Source organism: Cebus imitator, unplaced genomic scaffold, assembly GCF_001604975.1.
Source record: "Cebus imitator isolate Cc_AM_T3 unplaced genomic scaffold, Cebus_imitator-1.0 Scaffold660, whole genome shotgun sequence".
NCBI classification, from domain to species: domain Eukaryota; kingdom Metazoa; phylum Chordata; class Mammalia; order Primates; family Cebidae; genus Cebus; species Cebus imitator.
Genome location: NW_016107975.1, coordinates 525,847 through 544,671, shown reverse-complemented (window position 1 = coordinate 544,671; position 18,825 = coordinate 525,847). Strand labels below are relative to the sequence as shown.

The 18,825-nt window shown below is 39.4% G+C and overlaps 1 protein-coding gene across 5 annotated transcripts in view; it reads right to left on the bottom strand.

Moving 5' to 3' along the window:
* Nucleotides 1–18,825, bottom strand: part of STYK1 (serine/threonine/tyrosine kinase 1) — a 46,218-nt gene that overhangs the window by 3,775 nt on the left and 23,618 nt on the right. For 2 of the 5 annotated variants that reach the window (XM_037734779.1, XM_037734778.1), the window contains exons 2-9: nt 14,082–14,170; nt 13,517–13,651; nt 10,666–10,932; nt 8,954–9,153; nt 6,839–6,922; nt 4,477–4,682; nt 2,501–2,541; nt 1,395–1,491 (exon numbers count right to left, since the gene is read on the bottom strand). In XM_037734779.1, coding sequence (XP_037590707.1) covers nt 1,395–1,491; nt 2,501–2,541; nt 4,477–4,682; nt 6,839–6,922; nt 8,954–9,153; nt 10,666–10,932; nt 13,517–13,651; nt 14,082–14,145 — 1,094 coding nt within the window. In that variant the 5' untranslated portion in view covers nt 14,146–14,170. Of the gene's footprint in view, nt 1–1,394; nt 1,492–2,500; nt 2,542–4,476; nt 4,683–6,838; nt 6,923–8,953; nt 9,154–10,665; nt 10,933–13,516; nt 13,652–14,081; nt 14,171–18,825 lie in introns of those variants that run through there. The other 3 variants (XM_037734780.1, XM_017518178.2, XM_037734781.1) reach the window with 3 other exon arrangements.

Here is an 18,825-nt window from a genome sequence, read left to right as displayed (position 1 = left end):
ATTCCCAGGCGGTCTCCCATCCAAGTACTAACCAGGCCCAACTCTGCTTTCTCAACCTTTTTATATCAAGTCCCTGATTATCACTTTCTCAACAAGTGCTCTTGAATGATAGGAATAACTTAATATTTTCCAAACTAGAGTATGGCAGGGCAGTTTTATCACTAGACGCTGTTTGCTGTACACTGTAAGCAATGCGCAATAAAGTAACAGGGCTGGGTGGAACAGAACACATGTCGTTTTTACTCTGATATGAGACAGAGCTTTTAATCATTGATACTGCTGCATACTTTAGGTTGATTTTCAGGTTTCAGATATCTCCTCATCTAATTCTTTTATGCTTGTGCCTTGAATCTGCTGCTAGAACTGCAGATGACAAACCTGGATGACAAGTCCCAGAGGTCGTGGTACCAGGTCAGGTTAGGTGTCTTTTCCAGTATCAAGAACAGCCTTTTACACACAGAAATGTTTGTCATCAATTCCTTTCTATTGTACCTAGCTTCGTTACTATACTCAGTGTGTGTGTGTGTATACTTATATATAGTTAAGATATTTAAACTTAATCTGCTCAATACAGCAATTGTTTATCATAAGGAAAACCAAGCACTGTAAATTTACCTATTCAATGATGAAAGCTTACAAAATAGCAACAATTCTAATAGAAATATTAATATATTCTCTACTGCCTTTTTAATAGACAATTTAACCTTTTCTTACATTCTACAGCAGTTCCCTTTTCAACTTCATTGGTAATAACAGTCTGTGTAATTTTTAATTTTTCCATTTCCTGCCTCTAGGTTGGTTCATTAACTGTCTCTATCTGCTGACAACAGTGGATCCTCCTTTTGCCTTTCTAATTTCTTCTTATCTCCCCTTCTTTTGGTTGGCTTTTATCACACTGAAAGCTGGAAGAACAGAGAGACAGTCATTTAAAAGTTAAATACTAAATAAGAACTGGCGCACTCTGAATGAATAACTCTAGTGCAATGGATTTTATGACAGCTGTCTGAACTGCGGCTGGTAGAAAACTGACATTTAGACTAAACACAACTGTACTTGCAATGGGTTTCGTTTACCTGCTACCTATTTTAGAAGCTTCCCATGGAACTAAACTATAATAAAATTAGGTTCCTAATAATATAGTTCTCAGTGTGTGGTGGGGGTATATGTGTGAGTGTGTGTGCGTGTGTTTGTGTATGTATATGTATATATAATATATATATATTACACATAATATATGAGATAGAAGTATTTTACTGTGTGGGTTTGGTTAAAAGCTATACACTGGTGCATATAGACAGGTGAGAATCATCTGAGCACTTTGAAAAGGGCACAATTGATAGAGGGCCAAACAATATTTGGAATGAAAGAAGAGTGGGTCTTTAAAAACCACTTACATGGTATGTGTGCAGCTGCTGGGTCTCTTCATGATATTCCTTCTTTGGAGATGCTGTAGGATGCTGGTAGGAGGGACTTCAGGATACGGTGGTGCCCCTGTCATTATGAAAATAAAGAGAACTTTAGGGTCCTTTAAAATGTGAACTGTAACTGACACTATTCTTCATCCACTTGGGTTGGTTGCTTGCAAAAGATATAGCCATAGGAAAAATATTAGATACAATTCAGTTGCTCCCTGGTGATCAAATATGGACATAATTTAGTGAATTGGGAGGAAAGGTGTTTTGGAGAAAAAAACCCCGGGTAAATTAGGAGAATTTTGACCATCTAAGAAAGTAATCAAATAAGGCTGGGCGCAGGGGCTCACACCTGTAAGTAATCCCAGCACTTCGGAAGGCCAAGGTGGGCGGATCACAAGGTCAGGAGTTCAAGACCAGCTTGGCCAATATGATGAAATTATGCCTCTACTAAAAATACAAAAGTTAGCTGGATGTGACGGGCGCCTATAGTACTAGCTACTTGGGAGGCTGAGGCAGGAGAATCACTTGAACCAGGAGGTGGAGGTTGCAGTGAGCTGAGATCATGCCACTGCACTCCAGCCTGGACTATAGAGCGAGACTTCATCTCAAAAAAAAAAAAAAAAAAAAAAAGGAAAGTAATCAAATAAGACATAAGATCAAACAAAGTAAGACATAAGATCTGTCCTCTACTCCCCATACACGGGAAAGTGTGCAGTTTCTCAATCAAATGAATTAGTAAGTCTGAAGTAAACATTTTTATGTTTATGCAAGACCACTCTGGGAATTATCCTTGCGATTTGAAAACTTCCCTTGGATTTGGTAATATTTTGGAGTAAATAAAGAAACAGAAAGAGAGCAAAAGAAAGGCCAAAGAAGGACAGGGAAGAAGAGAGTGGGGTAAGGAGAAAATAATCACTTTATATGACTAGCCCAGGAATCAGGCTTAGGCGACATGTCAGTCCATTTTAATAGCTTCAGAGCTGTACTGAAACCCTTTCTGAAAGCATACATCATCATCCACCCCCTAAATAAACAAGCTTGCATATTTGCATACAGGTACAAACTATTTGGGGGCTCATCCTTACCTAGAGTCACCATCTCATAGAGCAGGATCCCAAAAGACCATCTGTAAAAGAAACAAAGCCATCTACTTAATTTCTATTTCTGCTTTTTCTAAAGAGAGATTATTTAATAGTCAGAAGCCTTTAGTAAGAGCCCCATAAAAAAGGCAATGAAGGAGAATCAAGGATGAGTGTTTGAAAAACAAAACTGCCATTAGAAAGCATTTCTGCTCAATTTCTGTAGATTCAAATCTTTTAGGATTGACGCTACATCTCTATTTTCCTGTAGTTTAAATTAATAGATGTTTATTATTATTTGCCAGTGTGAGTGCCTGTAATCACACAAGCACATTTACCTAAAGAAAGCTCCCTCTGCATCTTTTTCTTCCTTTCCATCCCTCTCTGCTGAAATTCTAGCCTTTATTCTTAGAGCAAAGCCAAGCAAATTTCATCATTTAGTCAATATTTTCTTAGTAGATTTAATTGCCCAAACCTAGGAAAAATATTAACAGAGCAAGCTTTATACATATTTGGAATAGGTATTTGCCTAAGCAGTATGACTTCAGAGATATACAGTTCACTATTCTATAATATCATTGTTAAATGATTAATATTTTACAGTTAAGTTTATTACCCCCAGACGTCCATTGAAAAGCAGATGTCAATGAAGCAGCAATGGAAATCTCATAACTGACTCATCATATTAATTGATATTCTAAATTTCCTCTGCTGTTCATGACATCGATGGCAAGTAGAATATTCTATATTACATCTAGGTACTTCTCCAAGCAATTGAGTTATATGGCTACCAAAAGTCAAATGTGATTCTTTATGATCCTGTTAATGCCAATTTTACATGTAATTGTAATTATATGGAGTTATGTAATCAATTAAATATTTTATATACTGATTAAATGCAAAAAAACGTTACCTTCCTTCCAACTTAGTTGAACGTTTTGAAAATTATTTATAAAAATAAACTGCTAAAAATAAAATGTTACCAAATTGTGTGAGGGAGACAAATGCAGAAAATTGGGAAAAGTAGCATTAAAACTCTGCAAACAATTTCACAATTATTTTCAAGTTTCTCACTCTACTTAAAATCATCCTGAACTGGAACTCAAAAAGAAATCATTACAGATACTATTTACACTAAAAAAACAACATATAACTTCATTTGGGAGACTCATCCTCATAAAAAGAAACCTTGCCCCTCCTTCAAAAAAACCATATAGATGAATGTATATTTATAAGTTTTATGTTAAAATAAGTTATTGAAGGTATGTATATTTCTTTTTATTTTAATAATTTATGGTTTAACTGGCCTTTTGGTTAAGCGGACCTACCTCCTTCAGATAAAAGAGACTTTACTAGATGAATTCCTTAGATATTGATGTGAATAATCTTTTCACTTTTTTTTTTTTTCAAATTAAGACTGGTAATCTAACGCAGAAGAAATACTTGAGGCTGGGCATGGTGGCTTATGCCTGGAATCCCAGAACTTTGGGAGGCCAAAGTGAAAGGATAACTTGTGCCCAGAAGTTCTAGACCAGCCTGAGCAGCAGAGTGAGACCTTGTCTCTATCAAGAAAAAAAAAAAAAAAAATAGCCAAGTGTGGTGGTGCATGCCTGTAGTCGTAGCTTCTAGGGAGGCAGAGGTAGGAAGATAGCTTGAGCCCAGGAGGTGGAGGCTGCAGTGAGCTGTGATCATGCCACTGCACTTCAGCCTGGGCAACATAGTGAGATCTTGTCTTAAGAAAAGAAAAGAGAAGAAAAGAAAAGGAAAGAAAAGAAAAGAAGTAGTTGAAAAGGTACCAAAAAGAGTTGCAGACAGATGACAAACATGAACTCTGTCACATAACATTTCTGCTTGATAGGGTATGTTTAATTTCTAAGTAGAGATTTTATTTGTAGACATAATTGGCAACAGATCAAATCATGTTCAGGGAGAACACCCAAGTCACAAAGAAAGTAAACTCAGAGTCTAGGAATAAACCTTACACATCTGCTTTGATGCCAGCAGGTCTTAGGAGAAGCCGTTCTGGGGCAAGCCACTTGAGAGGTATGGTTTGAGAAGAGATGGCCCCTCGGGTATAAACTTCATAAGCCAGGCCCAATCCACAGAGCTTAGCAGTGAGATCACTTTGGATCAAGATATTCCTGGCTGCCACATCCCCATGGAACAAGTGCTTATCCTGCAGGAATTCCTATCAGTATAAAATCAAATATGATCAGTTGTCTGAGGTCACAGCTTGGGTCACAAACAAGGAGAGGCAGTTCTAGGAATCTTCAAAAACACAAAGACGTTTTCTACTCTGAACAAATCTCACTAATAATGGTATGTCACTTCCAAAGCATGCTAATGAATCACACGTTTCTGCATTGTGTTTAAGATTACCAAATTGAGCAAATAATTCAAATGACATTAATACTGGATTTTGAAAATATAATTACCGACTCTGTCAAACACTGACCCCTGCTTGCTTTTCCTTTCCCAGCTAGACACTGGAGAAGAGAGTAGATTCCAAATTTCTATCAGTAGGCCCGAAAACAATGTAATACATACCAAAACTGAGTGTGATTTTATATATATAATATACATACACACACACACACACACACACACACATATATATATAATTTTTCCCTAAAATAACTGCATGAGTTGAATTAGGAAATTCTCTTTTAGATAAATCTAAATGATTACAAAAGGCCACAGGGTTATTAAGTGGTAGTGACCGGAACCAGGTATTATAATTCATAGGATGTACTATACAAACTCTACTAAAAATTCTCAAGTCAGTCTGCATATTGGAATTGCCTGAGAGTTTTTTAAACATAAGATTTTCACCCCAGATTTGCTAAACCAAAATGTAGGAAGAAAGACCTGGTAACCTATATTTTTAAGAAATATCCAATTCTAGTACAGTCAACAAAGCATTGGAGAGCCACGGCACCCTGTGATAGCGGATGTATGTTGTCATTTCCTCTGGTATCAAACGATTTAAGGCTTAAGGAGAAGTTGCAAAGCTATACATGACTGAAGATCTGGAGATTGAGGGCTGTGATCACTAAAGAAGGATGGTACAGAAAATTAAAAGGTAAAGGTGATCATTTCCAATCATTGATGACAGAGAAAAGTAGCAGGTCTCTGTGTCTGGTGAAGCTTTAAAATAAGAAACAATACTGCCATGATAAGAATTAAAGAATGTAACTGACTTTGAGGTTGTTAAGGCAATTTTGCAGTACGATATTGCCTTGTAACAGGTAGCACAGGGACCCGATGAATGCACCAATTTGAACAACTCATCCCTGTGCGGCACCTCCGCAATTGCGGTTCTGAGTCCAGGGTAGGCTGTATCCTGACACCTTTAATCAAGGGAACATACCCACCAGGCCACCCAAACACCATAGACAATATTCATATATATGCTGTGTACTCTCCCTTGTCCCACGGGTGCTTCAACCATAACTATGACTCTTTACGCACCTTAATTTTTTTTCTAACCTTTTCCTGATTCCACTTAGATCCCTGGCATATTTCACACCTTGAGGTAGCAAGATACAACAAATTCTTAAAACAGTAGCTTCACAGAGCCCTGATTTTCCGTAGAAAATGTTAATTTTAAACACAGCTATTTAAATAGTTTCACAGAAATAGGCATACAAACTTCCTGGGTAATTCTTGTAAAGGTAAATTTTTTATCTTAAACATCTTGAACCCTGAGTTCTTTCTCTTACCTCTTTATTTAAGTTGGTTTAAAATAAAGGAACGATCCAGCTGTTGCTCTTCTCATTGCTCCTCTTTCACTTGTTCCTTAATCATTTTATAATTATATGTACAGCCTATCACATTCAGTATCAAAGCAAGTCTCCAAGCACACATGCTCTGAACTAGTGTTTCTTGTTTTTCAGGTGTAAAATTGCATACTTCCTTCTAGTTCTGCAGCCTTTCACCCATTCAGTTTCTCTTTCCATATCTTCTCCCTACTCGCTTCCCTATCTCTCTCTTTTACATCTATTATTAGTACATACGGGGATGTAAGAGTATCAGGTAAATGGGCGCATACCTCTGGGCCCTGGCTGTTGACTTTTCAGGCTGAAAAGTATTTAAAATCCTTCCTGTTCCTTGTATCAACCCCAAGTTAACTACTTTCTTCCTGAAATTACCAATAGTGTAGTAAACTGTCTAGATAAATCCCCAAAGAAGGGACTAAAAACAATTTATTCATGCTCTAATTTCTATCTGCTTTTCTTTGAAACATAGACACTACTTGAGAATATGAATATGAGAAAGATGGCATCAAAAACAAGGCTAACAAGGAAATGTCACACCATCAGTTGTCATTTTGCCCCATCTTACCAGAGCCAAAAGGACCTGCTTTCCGATGTGATATACTTGTTTTTCTGTGAGATCATAGAGAATACCATCCATGGTCATCACATCCTAAAGAGACAGGGGAAAAAAAACCATTACATTGAAATGGCCCGAACAGATTTGGAAAAGAAATAAAGTTGGGCAGAGATACTCTGAAATGCAGTTATCAAAGCTTAGAAAATATAAGAATTAATGTTCAAAGTGAGGCTGACGTGGGGATAGGCAGATAAATAAAATGATCCATTGGACTGGAAAAACAATGACAGACATAGATGAATAGCAGGTAAGTAAGACAAGTATAAATAGACTATCCACTGAACAAAGTGGCAATTTTGCCAGGCGCGGTGGCTCACGCCTGTAATCCCAGCACTTTGGGGGGCTGAGGTGGGTGGATCACGAGGTCAAGAGATCGAGACCATCCTGGTCAACATGGTGAAACCCCGTCTCTACTAAAAATACAAAAAATTAGCTGGGCATGGTGGTGCGTGCCTGTAGTAATCTCAGCTACTCAGGAGGCTGAGGCAGGAGAATTGCCTGAACCCAGGAGGCGGAGGTTGCAGTGAGCCGAGATCGCACCATTGCACTCCAGCCTGGGCAACAAGAGCGAAACTCCGTCTCAAAAAAAAAAAAAAAAAAAAAAAAAAAAAGCAGCAATTTTTCTGGGGCTCTGTGTGTATGCACATGTGCATATGCACATGGGAGCACACACGTGCTCATGATTAATTTAGTACATTAACTCAATGCATCTTTACTGAATGCCTGAAATGTCCCTCATTGCATGTTAGAAACTTGAAATACAAGCATGAGTAAAATAGCATGGCTGCTGCCTTCTGGAGCTTGTTGTGTGGCAGACGCATGTGAATCAGAATCAAATAATCATACATAAATAAATGGTTACATATCTGTAAGTGCCATAAAGGAAATGTACAAAGTGCCAAGAGAGCATATGATGGTGGGCAGAAGAGAGTGGATTCAGTTGGAGGGACAGGGAAAGTGTTTGATGAAATCTGAAGGATGAGTAGACATTAACTATAAAAAGGACAGAAGGGAGAAGTTTGATGGAGCTAGAAAAATATATAAAGATAATCTGAAATAGAAACACATGGTATTTTTGAAAAATGGAAAGAAGCTAGTGCAGTTAGAGCACAAAACAAGTTTTAGATGAGCGACCTCTTTAAAAAGTTTAAAATGCCTAAATACTTGCACATTGCGCTATTGACAACACTGGGTGGAAGATACCAACAGGGGCCCTTTCCATACATGTTCAGTTGTACAATACTCAGCATATTAACGAGGTTCAATGAGTACTGAACTTGCCCACCAGCAAGCTGAGAAAGTAGGGAAACAGGTAGCAGTTCTAACAGAGGAGTATAGAACAAGGGAAATTTTAAGGAAAGGGACAACCATTTGAGGCTAGAAATTTCTGAACATTTTAATTTTAAAAAACATGAGTTTGAGGTACAAAAGCTTTACCAGCTAAATTTCTCCCTGAGTTTGCCCTACCATACTATGGTGATGTTACAGAATAGAAAACACAGTAACAACAACAAAATTATAACCATTACCAAAAATACTGATGTTGTTATGTAATTATCATTGTAACAGCTGCCATTTTGAGTGCTTACTCTGTACCAATCACTGCTATGTTTTCACACACGTAATTTCTTGTAGTTTTTTTTAATAATAATTATTACTCCCATTTTACTGATTTAGAAGACTCAGGATCAGAAAGGTGACTTTCTCAGTCACATAACTAGCAGGAGGTAGAGCCCAAAGTCCATGCTCTAAACTTACACTGTCCACTCTGTGCTCATTAGTCACATGTGGCTATTTCAACTTACATTATTTAAAATTAAATAAAATTCAAAATTTAGTTTCTCCATCACATCAGCCACATTTCAAGTGTCCAGAAGCCATCTGCGATTAGTGGCTTATATTGGATGGAGCAGTTACAGAACGTTTCTATAATTACAAAAAGTTCTATTAGATGGTGATAATTATTCTGTCGTGTTATTATAATGTCTCTGCATTTTGTCATTTGTCACACTAATTGACATGTGAAAAGCTAATCAAGAAGGTCAAGTCTTAACCTCCTAATACCTCTACCCTACTGCTCACCCGGCGACAGGTCCAGAGAAAGCTGAGCAGGTCTCCGTGGACCACATCCTCCATCACCATATAGAGTGGCAGCTTTTCGGTGCAGCAGCCTTCCAGCTGCACCAGGTTGTTGTGTTTCCCCAGGTATTGATGGAATTGGACTCGCCCCAAGAAATCCTGTACCTCATGGGGCCCAGCTGGTTCTGTAGAGGACGGAAGAGCCAGGCAGTCAGAAGTCAGCGCATCCTCAATGAGTGGGAGTCAGGCACAGGTGGCAACTTAAGGTGATAATTCTTAAGGTCCTACGTGGGAGTGAGTGCAGGCAAAAATAAATACAAAGGGGACCCATTAGAAGATGATGATGCTTAATGTCACTGAACTTTTATCAAAGGTAACAAGGAATCATAATTATTAGAACTGGATAGGCTTTCATCTGCCTAAATATAGAGATAGTCTGTTTGCATTAAAAAGTTATCACTGTCTAGGCCTTTGGATTAATATCCTTGCTTGTCTTATCCTTGTTCTATGTATCCATCATTACTGGCCCGTATCATGCAGAAAAAAGGAAGAGAGAGAGAGAGAGAAAGAAATATAACATCAGCTGGGCTCAGTGGCTCATACCTGTAATCCCAGCACTTTGGGAGGCCAAGGGAAGTGGATCACCTGAGGTCAGGAGTTCGAGATCAGCCTGGCCAATATAGTGAAACCCTGTCTCTACTAATAATACAAAAATTAGCTGGGCATGGTGGCACACGCCTATAATCCCAGCTACTTGGGAGGCTAAGGCAGAAGAATCTCTTAAACCTGGGAGGTGAAGATTGCCATGAGCCCAGATCACACCACTGCACTCCAGCCTGGGTGACAAGAGTGAAACTGTCTCAAAAAAAAAAAAAAAAAAGGAAAGAAATATCGTTATCAGGAAGGGGTATCAAAGAGTAAAGTAAAATGAGGAAACAACCATGGAATCCTAGTCCAAGTAACATTCATTGTGAAAACATCAGTTTTAACAGCCTCAATAGCCAAAGATGAGCCAGGGAACCTAGGATGCAAAGATGTTTCGACATATGCAAATCAATTCTGTGACATACCACAGTAACAGGATAAAGGATAAACATCATGTGATCATTTCGATCAATGCAGAAAAGGCATTTGATAAAATCCAATATCCTTTCATTATAAAAACACTACACAAACTCATGTTATGTAATTATCATTATAACAGCTGCCATTTTGAGTGCTTACTCTGTACCAACCACTGCTATGTTTTCACATACATAATTTCTTGCATTTTTTACAATAATTATTACTCCCATTTTACTGATTTAGAAGCCTCAGGATCAGAAAATTATTATAAAAAATACAAGAAATTATGTATGTGAAAACATAGTAAGTACAGAAGGAAGGTACCTCAACATAATAAAGACTGCGTGAAAACCTACAGCTGACATCTTTCTCATCATAACATTATACTTATTTGGGTTAGTCATTTTAGTTATTATTTGGAGATGTGGGTGAAGATCCACAAATAAACAATTTGTAACATTTTTTAAAAAAGACACCAAGAAGAACATTTCTGTCTCAAGGTCCCACTCTGTATTTCCTTCTTTTGTACACAGTTGTAATCACAACTGTCTGTTGATTAACATCTCAATGTTCGCAAATCCTGTTAATCTTTACTGTCAGGGAAGTGGGGGGTGAAACACTTCTTGTTTTACCTTTTAAAGCTTTGAGAATAACACTCTTGGGCTTAGAAGGGTCCCCAGTGTTCATACTGGCTCGAAAGATGGGCCCACAGCTACCATTGCAAATCTGCTCCAGAACTTCAGAGAGTTGCTCCCGGGGCACCTCCAGCTTAGCCAAGGCAGGTGTGGTAGCTCCCAGAAAGTTTTCCACAGATGTCTCCTTAAGTGGCAAAGCCACATTTCCTCCACATCCAGCTGCTTCCCAGCTTAGGTCCCTAGATGGAGGGACAGGGGCAATGTCTAGAACAGAGAGATGATGTCAACTAGTTTTTCCCTGCCCTAGGGATTCCCGGAAAGCAGAGCCTGAAACAAATTGGCAAGGAAGTTCCTTCAGCAGTTTTCTCTCAGGCCAATGTGGAGTTGTCTTCTCACGCTTCTCCATAAACCGGCATCAATGCCACGCGTGTAGAGCCTTTATAATAATCCTCAGAGCTTTTTAGGACAACTCAAGAAGGACCCCAGGAAAGTGCTCATGACACTTCCTTTCTGTCTTCCTCAGGGTTCCAGTTGAGCACTCCCCATGAGGGTGGTGTGGAGACAGTTAGGAAAGTTCCTAATAGGTATCCAAACCACAGATGCCTAAAGGTGGAGGTAACTGCCACTGAGAACTGCCATTTAAGTCAGACAAATGGCTTTCAACAGAAAGGTATGGATAATTAATAAACTTCAAGCTATGGTTATTCTTTCTCCATCAAGTCGCCCCAAAAGTCAAATTATTTCATATTTCCTCGAGTCTTTGTCAAAAAAGTCTTCTGGTGCTTTCTCCCTCCCTTTGCCAGAAAAAAAAGAGAGGTTCATCCTCTTATTAAACCTACATTTATTCATTAATTCATTCATTTATTCAACAAATGTCACCTATTAACATGCCACGTGCTGTTCTAGGTGTTGGGAACAGGGAAAGTCCAGATTCACCTGAAAATTACTTTCTAGTGGCAGGGGAGAGGAAACAGCTAATAATATGTCAGGCAATTAATATTGTGGAGGAAAATAAAGGAAGGAGAAGGAGCTGAGCGTGGTGCCATGAGCCTGTAATCCCCACTATTGGGGAGGCCAAGGCAGGAGGATCTCCTGAGCCTGGGAATTAGTGTTCAGCCTGAGCAACATAGCAAGACTCCATCTTTTTTAAAAAAAAAAAAGGTGAGGAGAAGAAGCATCAGTCACCCATGTTATATATGAAGGTCAAGAAAGGCCTTTCTGATGAGATAACATTTGAGAAAGGCCTGGAAGCAACTAGGGAGCAAATCATGCCGATGTCAGGAAGAGTACTGTAGGCAAAGGGAGCAAAGATTGCAAAGGCATTAAGCAGGGAGCATACCTGGAATAGCTGAGAAACAGCAAGGAAGCCAGTGTAGCTGGAGCCACGTGGGATCATTGGAGAGTGGTAGGAGATAAGGCTAGGGAGGAGCAGATCATGGAAGGCCATGGGAAGAATTTGTCATTTTTCATTCTGAGCAAGATGGGAAGCTACTACATGTGTGTGTGTGGCAGAGAGATTTCAAGCTGATAATTAACAGGACTGACTGTATTAAAAGACTAATTATAGCCTCTCTATAAAGGAGTAGGGGCAGAAGCAGGACGTTAGGAGTGTATGGCAATGATCTGTGAAAGGTGAGAGTAACTTGGGTTTATTTTTAAAATAGAGTAACAGTGTTTGCTTATGAATTAGATATGGACTGTGAGGGAAAGAAGGGAGTTAAGGATAACTTCAAGGTTTGAGAATGAAAACACAGAAGACAGGGCTTGCCATTTTCTAAGACAGGCAAGACTATTTGGAGAGGACATTTGTGAAAGAATTTCAGGACCTTTGTTTTGGGCATATTACACAAGAGATTTCTATTTTATTGAAACTGTACAGTAGGTGGTTTAATATGAGAATTGAGTTCAAGGGACTATCATTGGAATAGAAAACATATTTGAATCCATAAGACTAAAAATCATATCATTTAGGAAGTGGCTTTAGTTTTTTTAAGTATTTCAAGATAGAAAAAGTTCAAAACTGTTTCAAATGCTTTTGACAGATCAAGTAAGACGAAGACGAAGACTTGACCACTGGGCTTGTCAACATAGCTCTCCCTGATGGGTTTGGAAAGACTTGTTTTGGTGAAATGATAGAGAAAAAAACCCTAATTTCGTGAGATCAAAAGAGAACGTGATGAGTAGAAGTAGCAGGGGTGAGTTTAGACAACTTGTTTGAGAAGTTTTATAAAAGCAAAGTGAGAATTGCGATAAAATTTAAAGACAATCTAAGGATCAGCCACTATAGAGTTGCTTATCATTATGAGGGTTTTGTTTTTGCTTCTTTTTACCCTTAGCGTCATGTATGAGCCGATTCCCTTGTATTAAATGCTCAGTGGGACTCCAGAACAGCCTGTTATCATCTTCTACTTAGCACTTCAAAGACTATTACAACATGAAGGCCACTCCTTTCCATCATATATCCTGGAGGCAAAGAGTAGGAATGAATGAAATGGGGTGAAATGTCATCCTCCTAGGATGCTAATGAAGCCGTGGACTTTAGGTCTTTCTCCTAAGTCCTCAGGCACTCATACAGTCAAAGTTTTGATAGTCCAATAGGAAATGAAACAGGTTATATGAGGTTTTCTTGCACACTCTCCTTCAGTCAATAAACATGTGTTGAACTCAAACTCAGGACTTCCTAGAAAAGAGATCACCCTGCTCTCAACTCCACAGGAGGGAACACATGCCTCTTTCATTGCAGGTACTTAGACTTCTAGACATGGGCTCATTGAAACTTGGACCATATTTTTTCCTAATCTCCATCTTCTCTAAGCCCCTGCCCAGCCCCAAAGTCTGAGCTTTTTACCTCGAGGTCCAGGACGCTGCTGTTGAGTTCTTTGTTCTCTCATGAAAAGCCACAGGATGACCCCAAGAAGGATGAGGAAGATAGTAACCAAGAAAGTTGGGACGATAATCACTTCATACTGCTTCTCCTGGATGACTGGGTAGGCAATCACACAGAAAGAGAAGAGAATGAGGAAGCCTCACCTGGGGTTCATGCAATTTCCCTACCCACCAGCTCTCAGCTCAGCGTACATGAAAAAGTCATCTCTTCTACTTTCCCCTCTACTTCCATTCAACAGAAAAACTGCTGGGAGCAACTCTCTAATCAGAAACCCCAGTGGCCCTGTTTCTTAGCCCTTCAAGTGTGCATGACGCTGCTTCTGGCAGTTTTCCTACCAAGACTGAAGATGCAGCATCTGTATCTCTGATTAGTACTTACCCTCTCCCCAGAAAGACAAGGGCCTCTAGTCCCCAACCTTTATCACCACTGTCTTCATTTCTACTGGAAATCAAACCATCCTCCTTCTAGAATCAATCCAGACCTTAGCCTTCATAAGAGGATAGACGTCTGTGGAATCTGTACTTACCACACAACTTGTCACTGAGACTGCATTCCAGGAGCATCCGTGTCATGACCCTCTCATCGCCCATTGCCACAGGGATGTCTTCTTCCCTGCTAGGCCCACAGAGAATGCACAGAGCACAGCCGTGAGTAATTCCTAAGGATTGAATGGCTCTTGAAAAATAAAATGGAGCACACACAGAATTTTAAACTGCCTCTACAGATCACTAGTTAAGTAAATGGCTACCTCTCTGAGTCATCCATTTATGTCTCTTTATTTAGCTGATATTCAGGCTGGAAGAACACTCCCAACCTCCTCCTCCTCTCAGCATTTGTCGCTTCTCTGTTATATAGCAAAGACAGCTCTGATCTGGTCTTGTCCTTTCATTCGATTGCTACTGAAATTATTTGGAAGTGTCTCCTCCCACCCGAGACTTCTGCTCCCATGATCAATTACAGATTTACAACATCTGTCTGAACAACTGTGATCCATGGGTTATGTGGGTATGATCCACCTCCCCTACAGTCTTACGCATGTCTAATACATTTTTTTAGCTGGGCATCACACTTTTTAAGCAAAACGTTTTTTGAAGTCGGGATCTTGGTCTGTAGTCCAAGTCTTGGGTGCAGTGGTGTGATCACGACTCATTCAAGTCTCAAACTCTTGGGCTCAGCTAATCCTCCTGCCTCAGCCCCCCGAGTCTCTGGAATTACAGGCATGAGCTACCATGCCTAGCTCTAAACAAAACATTTAATTTCATTTTTATACACAGTTAATTCAGACAATGAGTAAAAAGTTGACAGATGTCAAAGGATATGAGTTACACATTTGCTTTCTTTCTCTGGAATATCTGCACCCTCACAAGCAATGAACAGACAGCATTTATCAATGGAAACTGTTTAATTCCTCATCCCTCAGAGCTCCAAGGTGCTCGCCCTGTTCATATCAGATATAGACATGGACACTCATTCCTACCAGCATATAAAGGGAGTATCATTACCAAGTCACCTTCTCTTTCTCTTACTCTTTTAAATAAATAGAAAATGCATTCATGTGATTAAAAAAATGGAAATGTTAAATTGTATAGCATAAAAATCTTTCTCCCACCAGATTCTTCTCCATTTATCAAGTTGTTAATTCTCCTCCAAGTAGACTCTAGTTGTTAGTTTCTTGTTTGTCTGGCAAGGGATTCTTTATGTGTATCTCTGTTAAGTGTATGTAACATAATCAGTATATATTTCAAATAATACCACCAGAAACCTGGTTCCTTCTTTCCAAAGAGACTCATGTTTACTGCTCTTCCAAACCTCTCCAAAATGTATATTTTGCCTTTGCTTGAGAAGACACACTCACGGTTCTATAGTCAGCAAAGCCTACTTCTTTAATTCTGATTAACTTGAAAGAAAATATGGTAATTTTTCTGCTAAATAATTCTAAATATGTGATCCAGTTTTGTAGTGACTTAATAAAAACATAAAACAAAAATCAGAAGTATAGCTTATATAATATGCTACTATATTGTACAGGTGTTAAATTAGCCACATGATGCTGTCCTCTATCATTGCATTGTGCATTGTTTTATTACCAATAACCACAATGTTATTTACTGAGGCAGAGTCTCTCAGTGTCTGAAAGACCTATATAAAGAAGCCTCCCAGATTCTGCCTTACCGGTTTTCCAGTCTTCCTGGAGCACCATGAACTTGTATGTGGGTTCAATAGCTAAACAATTCCCTTACAACTCAAGAGACACAAAGTGTGTGGTTGGTTGAGAGAGCCCAGGTAAACAGCAAAGGAGCCAGTGGGTGGAAAATTGCACAGAAGAGGGAAATTCTTATCTGTGGGTTTGTACATAGAATGGGATCTAAGACGTCGATGAATAGTTAGATAGCAAAGTTCACTAGATGCGGTGGACTTTGCTATCTAACTATTCTCCTACCAAAAAGGCAAGGAGAAAGGTGGCTGAGAAAGTTTCCACGATTCTCGAGGCCACATGGAAGGACAGGCACTAGCGATGAAACTTTTAAGAAACAAAGCCTTGAGAGAGTGCACAAAGAAGGTCTGGAAAAGAAAACATTGGATCAGCAGGGTGACCTCATGGAGGCTATTAGAAAAGTTATCACTGCTATTCTCATTCTTATTTTTCTTTTCTTTGCTTCCTTTTTACGGGATTATCAGAAGTAATTATCTTCATTCAGGGAGCAGCCAGTTTAACCAGTTTGGCTTTCTGGGGAGGAGGTTCTCTGGGCACACTCTTTCTCACCATAGCACAAGTGGAGAAAAGGGTCAGTCAGCAGCTAGCTCAGGCTCCTGAGCTCTACCCAGAAAACAAATGATACACCCACTAATACATACTGAAGGGAGTCATTCAAAGCCATCTGTGCACGTGTACCCCACACAGAACCGCTCATGGAGGGTCATCCATACTCAACGATAGGCTCCTGGCCAAACACACCTGTCCCTGATAGCTCAAACTCATGCTCATCCCCTTACACTGACTATCACACCTATTACAGAGCACTCACCTTTGGATGCAATATGGCCGGCTACTGCATTTCCTGAGCCAGGTTCTCACCGTCACTTTTATTTGTACATCAGTAGTTTAAAGAGACGAGGCATATTAATACCTAGCAACCCAATGAAATTGGATGCTAGAGCAAGCAGATTAATGTATGGAGTGATGAGGCCCACTCAGTGAAATTGCTTTCCGTGTGTGTTATTCGTGTCCAATAGTATCGAATATTAAGTGCATTTAATAAACAGATCTTCCAAACAGGCTTTGTGTGGGCAAAAAGGCCGTTTTATTTCTTGCTTGGCTGCAAGCGGGCGGAATCTGAGAAAGGACAGGCGAAGCGGCTAATGTGGGAATTGGCTTTATAGGTTGGGGTAGTTTTTTGCGGGGTGGGGGTGTTGCAGAGTAAGATCAGTTACCGTGGTGGGGGGTAGGTGCAAGGAGTATACGTGACCACAAGTTCAGTTACAATGGCAGGGTTGGGTCAGAGGTATTTACCTTACCATAAGAACAGTTAAGATGGCAGGGTTGGGTGAGGGACTTGTCCGGGGAAGCTCTGCTGCGCGATCAGGGACAATGGAGAATGCAAGCAGGGGGTGGGAGACATCAGCCAGGACAGGCAGGACTTCCGACTTTCAGGCTCCAGGCTTGCATATGGAGACTGACACTGTGTATACAGTAAGCCCTTTCTAATGGTTACAGTTTAGGTAGAGGCACATGGAATGTACCAGATGAGCCTAGGATTTTTAAGGCATACACACGAGGCATATCCATACATATCCATGAAAGCCAATGTGGGAAACTCACCAGACAGAGGCCACCAAAGCTTAAACATCAGAGGACACTTACATTTACATGTAACAGCAATATTCCTCTCTAGATGACTTTTTTCTTTGAAATTCATACTCAGAAACCACATGGCTTTGCCTGGACACTCTGTCAAGCTGAGAAAAGGCATGCCTCGATGCCAAAACCCTCTAGGATGACTTTTCCCATGGGTTCAATTCTGGCCCACCTGACTACTAGAAGAATACTTCTGGCTAAGGTTCCTGTTCAACCTGACCAATACTGTGCTTCCTTTCATTATATCTAAATACTTTTCCCACTATGTTAAAAATAAAGTATGTAGGCTGCTGCTTCTTCTCTTAGCTGAGCTGTAAAATTCTTAACACTATAAAGCATTATCCGCAGTTCTCTATTTAATGTCATGAATAATGAAATTCATGACATTAGAATCAAGGTCTAGTGAAACTGTAATTTATTTTATTCTGATAACTGTGTTTGATAGTTGCAAAATATGATTGTATATAGTTTGCCTCTAGTTTACATATTCCTATATCTACAGAGTCAAATCTCTTCAGGCAGGGTCCTAATTAGAACAATAATATTGCCTCACTTGTAGTTATCATTCCTTAACTTTTCTCTCAGCAGCTGCTTCAGACTTTCTCTTAGCATGTTAAAAGGTTTAACTTCCCTCTTTAATTGAGAATCTGAGGAGAAACAGCACAATGAAGGAGATACAGAAAGGAAGAGAATGAAAGTGAAATGAGCAGTAAACTCCATGCTAAATCTTTACGAGACTATATAGTCTGAAGACCATAAAAGCTCATGAACACAACCATAATGAAATTGAACTAAACAGTAATATTAATTCTCTAAACTTTTATACATACAATACAAGCATACATAATGTCACATGACATTTATGCATCTATTTTAATCCCGACTATATTCTATTTGCAACAATGACACAACTCTTATTAAGTGGCATTTCTTTTCAGTTAGTGCAATACAGTCTCTGGTACACAATCTGCAATTTACCCACGACTTTCCAGAATAAACTCTTCTTACCAAAATATACCTAGATATAAGGCTTCTAAAATTAGATTTCCTGTACTCTGCCTGCTTACATGTTGTGAAAAATTCCGTGATTGAACTCAATGTAACATCTGGCCCCATTCTAGTAAGGTACAATTAAATCTTGGTGTCAGCCTCACCTTCAACCTTACTACTTGCTTATCAACACACGTGGATCTTCCAGTTATGTTTTTTTTAGATAGTTAAGTGATCTACCCTCCCAAGTGGATGCCATATGGGTCAAGGAAGTTATTCATGACTTTGGGCTGGGGGCAGAGGACTCAAGACTAAAAGTGAGAAGGATAAAATATATGGAGGTAGCAGCTCCTTGCCAGAAACAGTCTGCCTTTCATCCTTTGTATAGTCTTTCATCCTTACCCTTGAGCTATCTGAAAAAAAA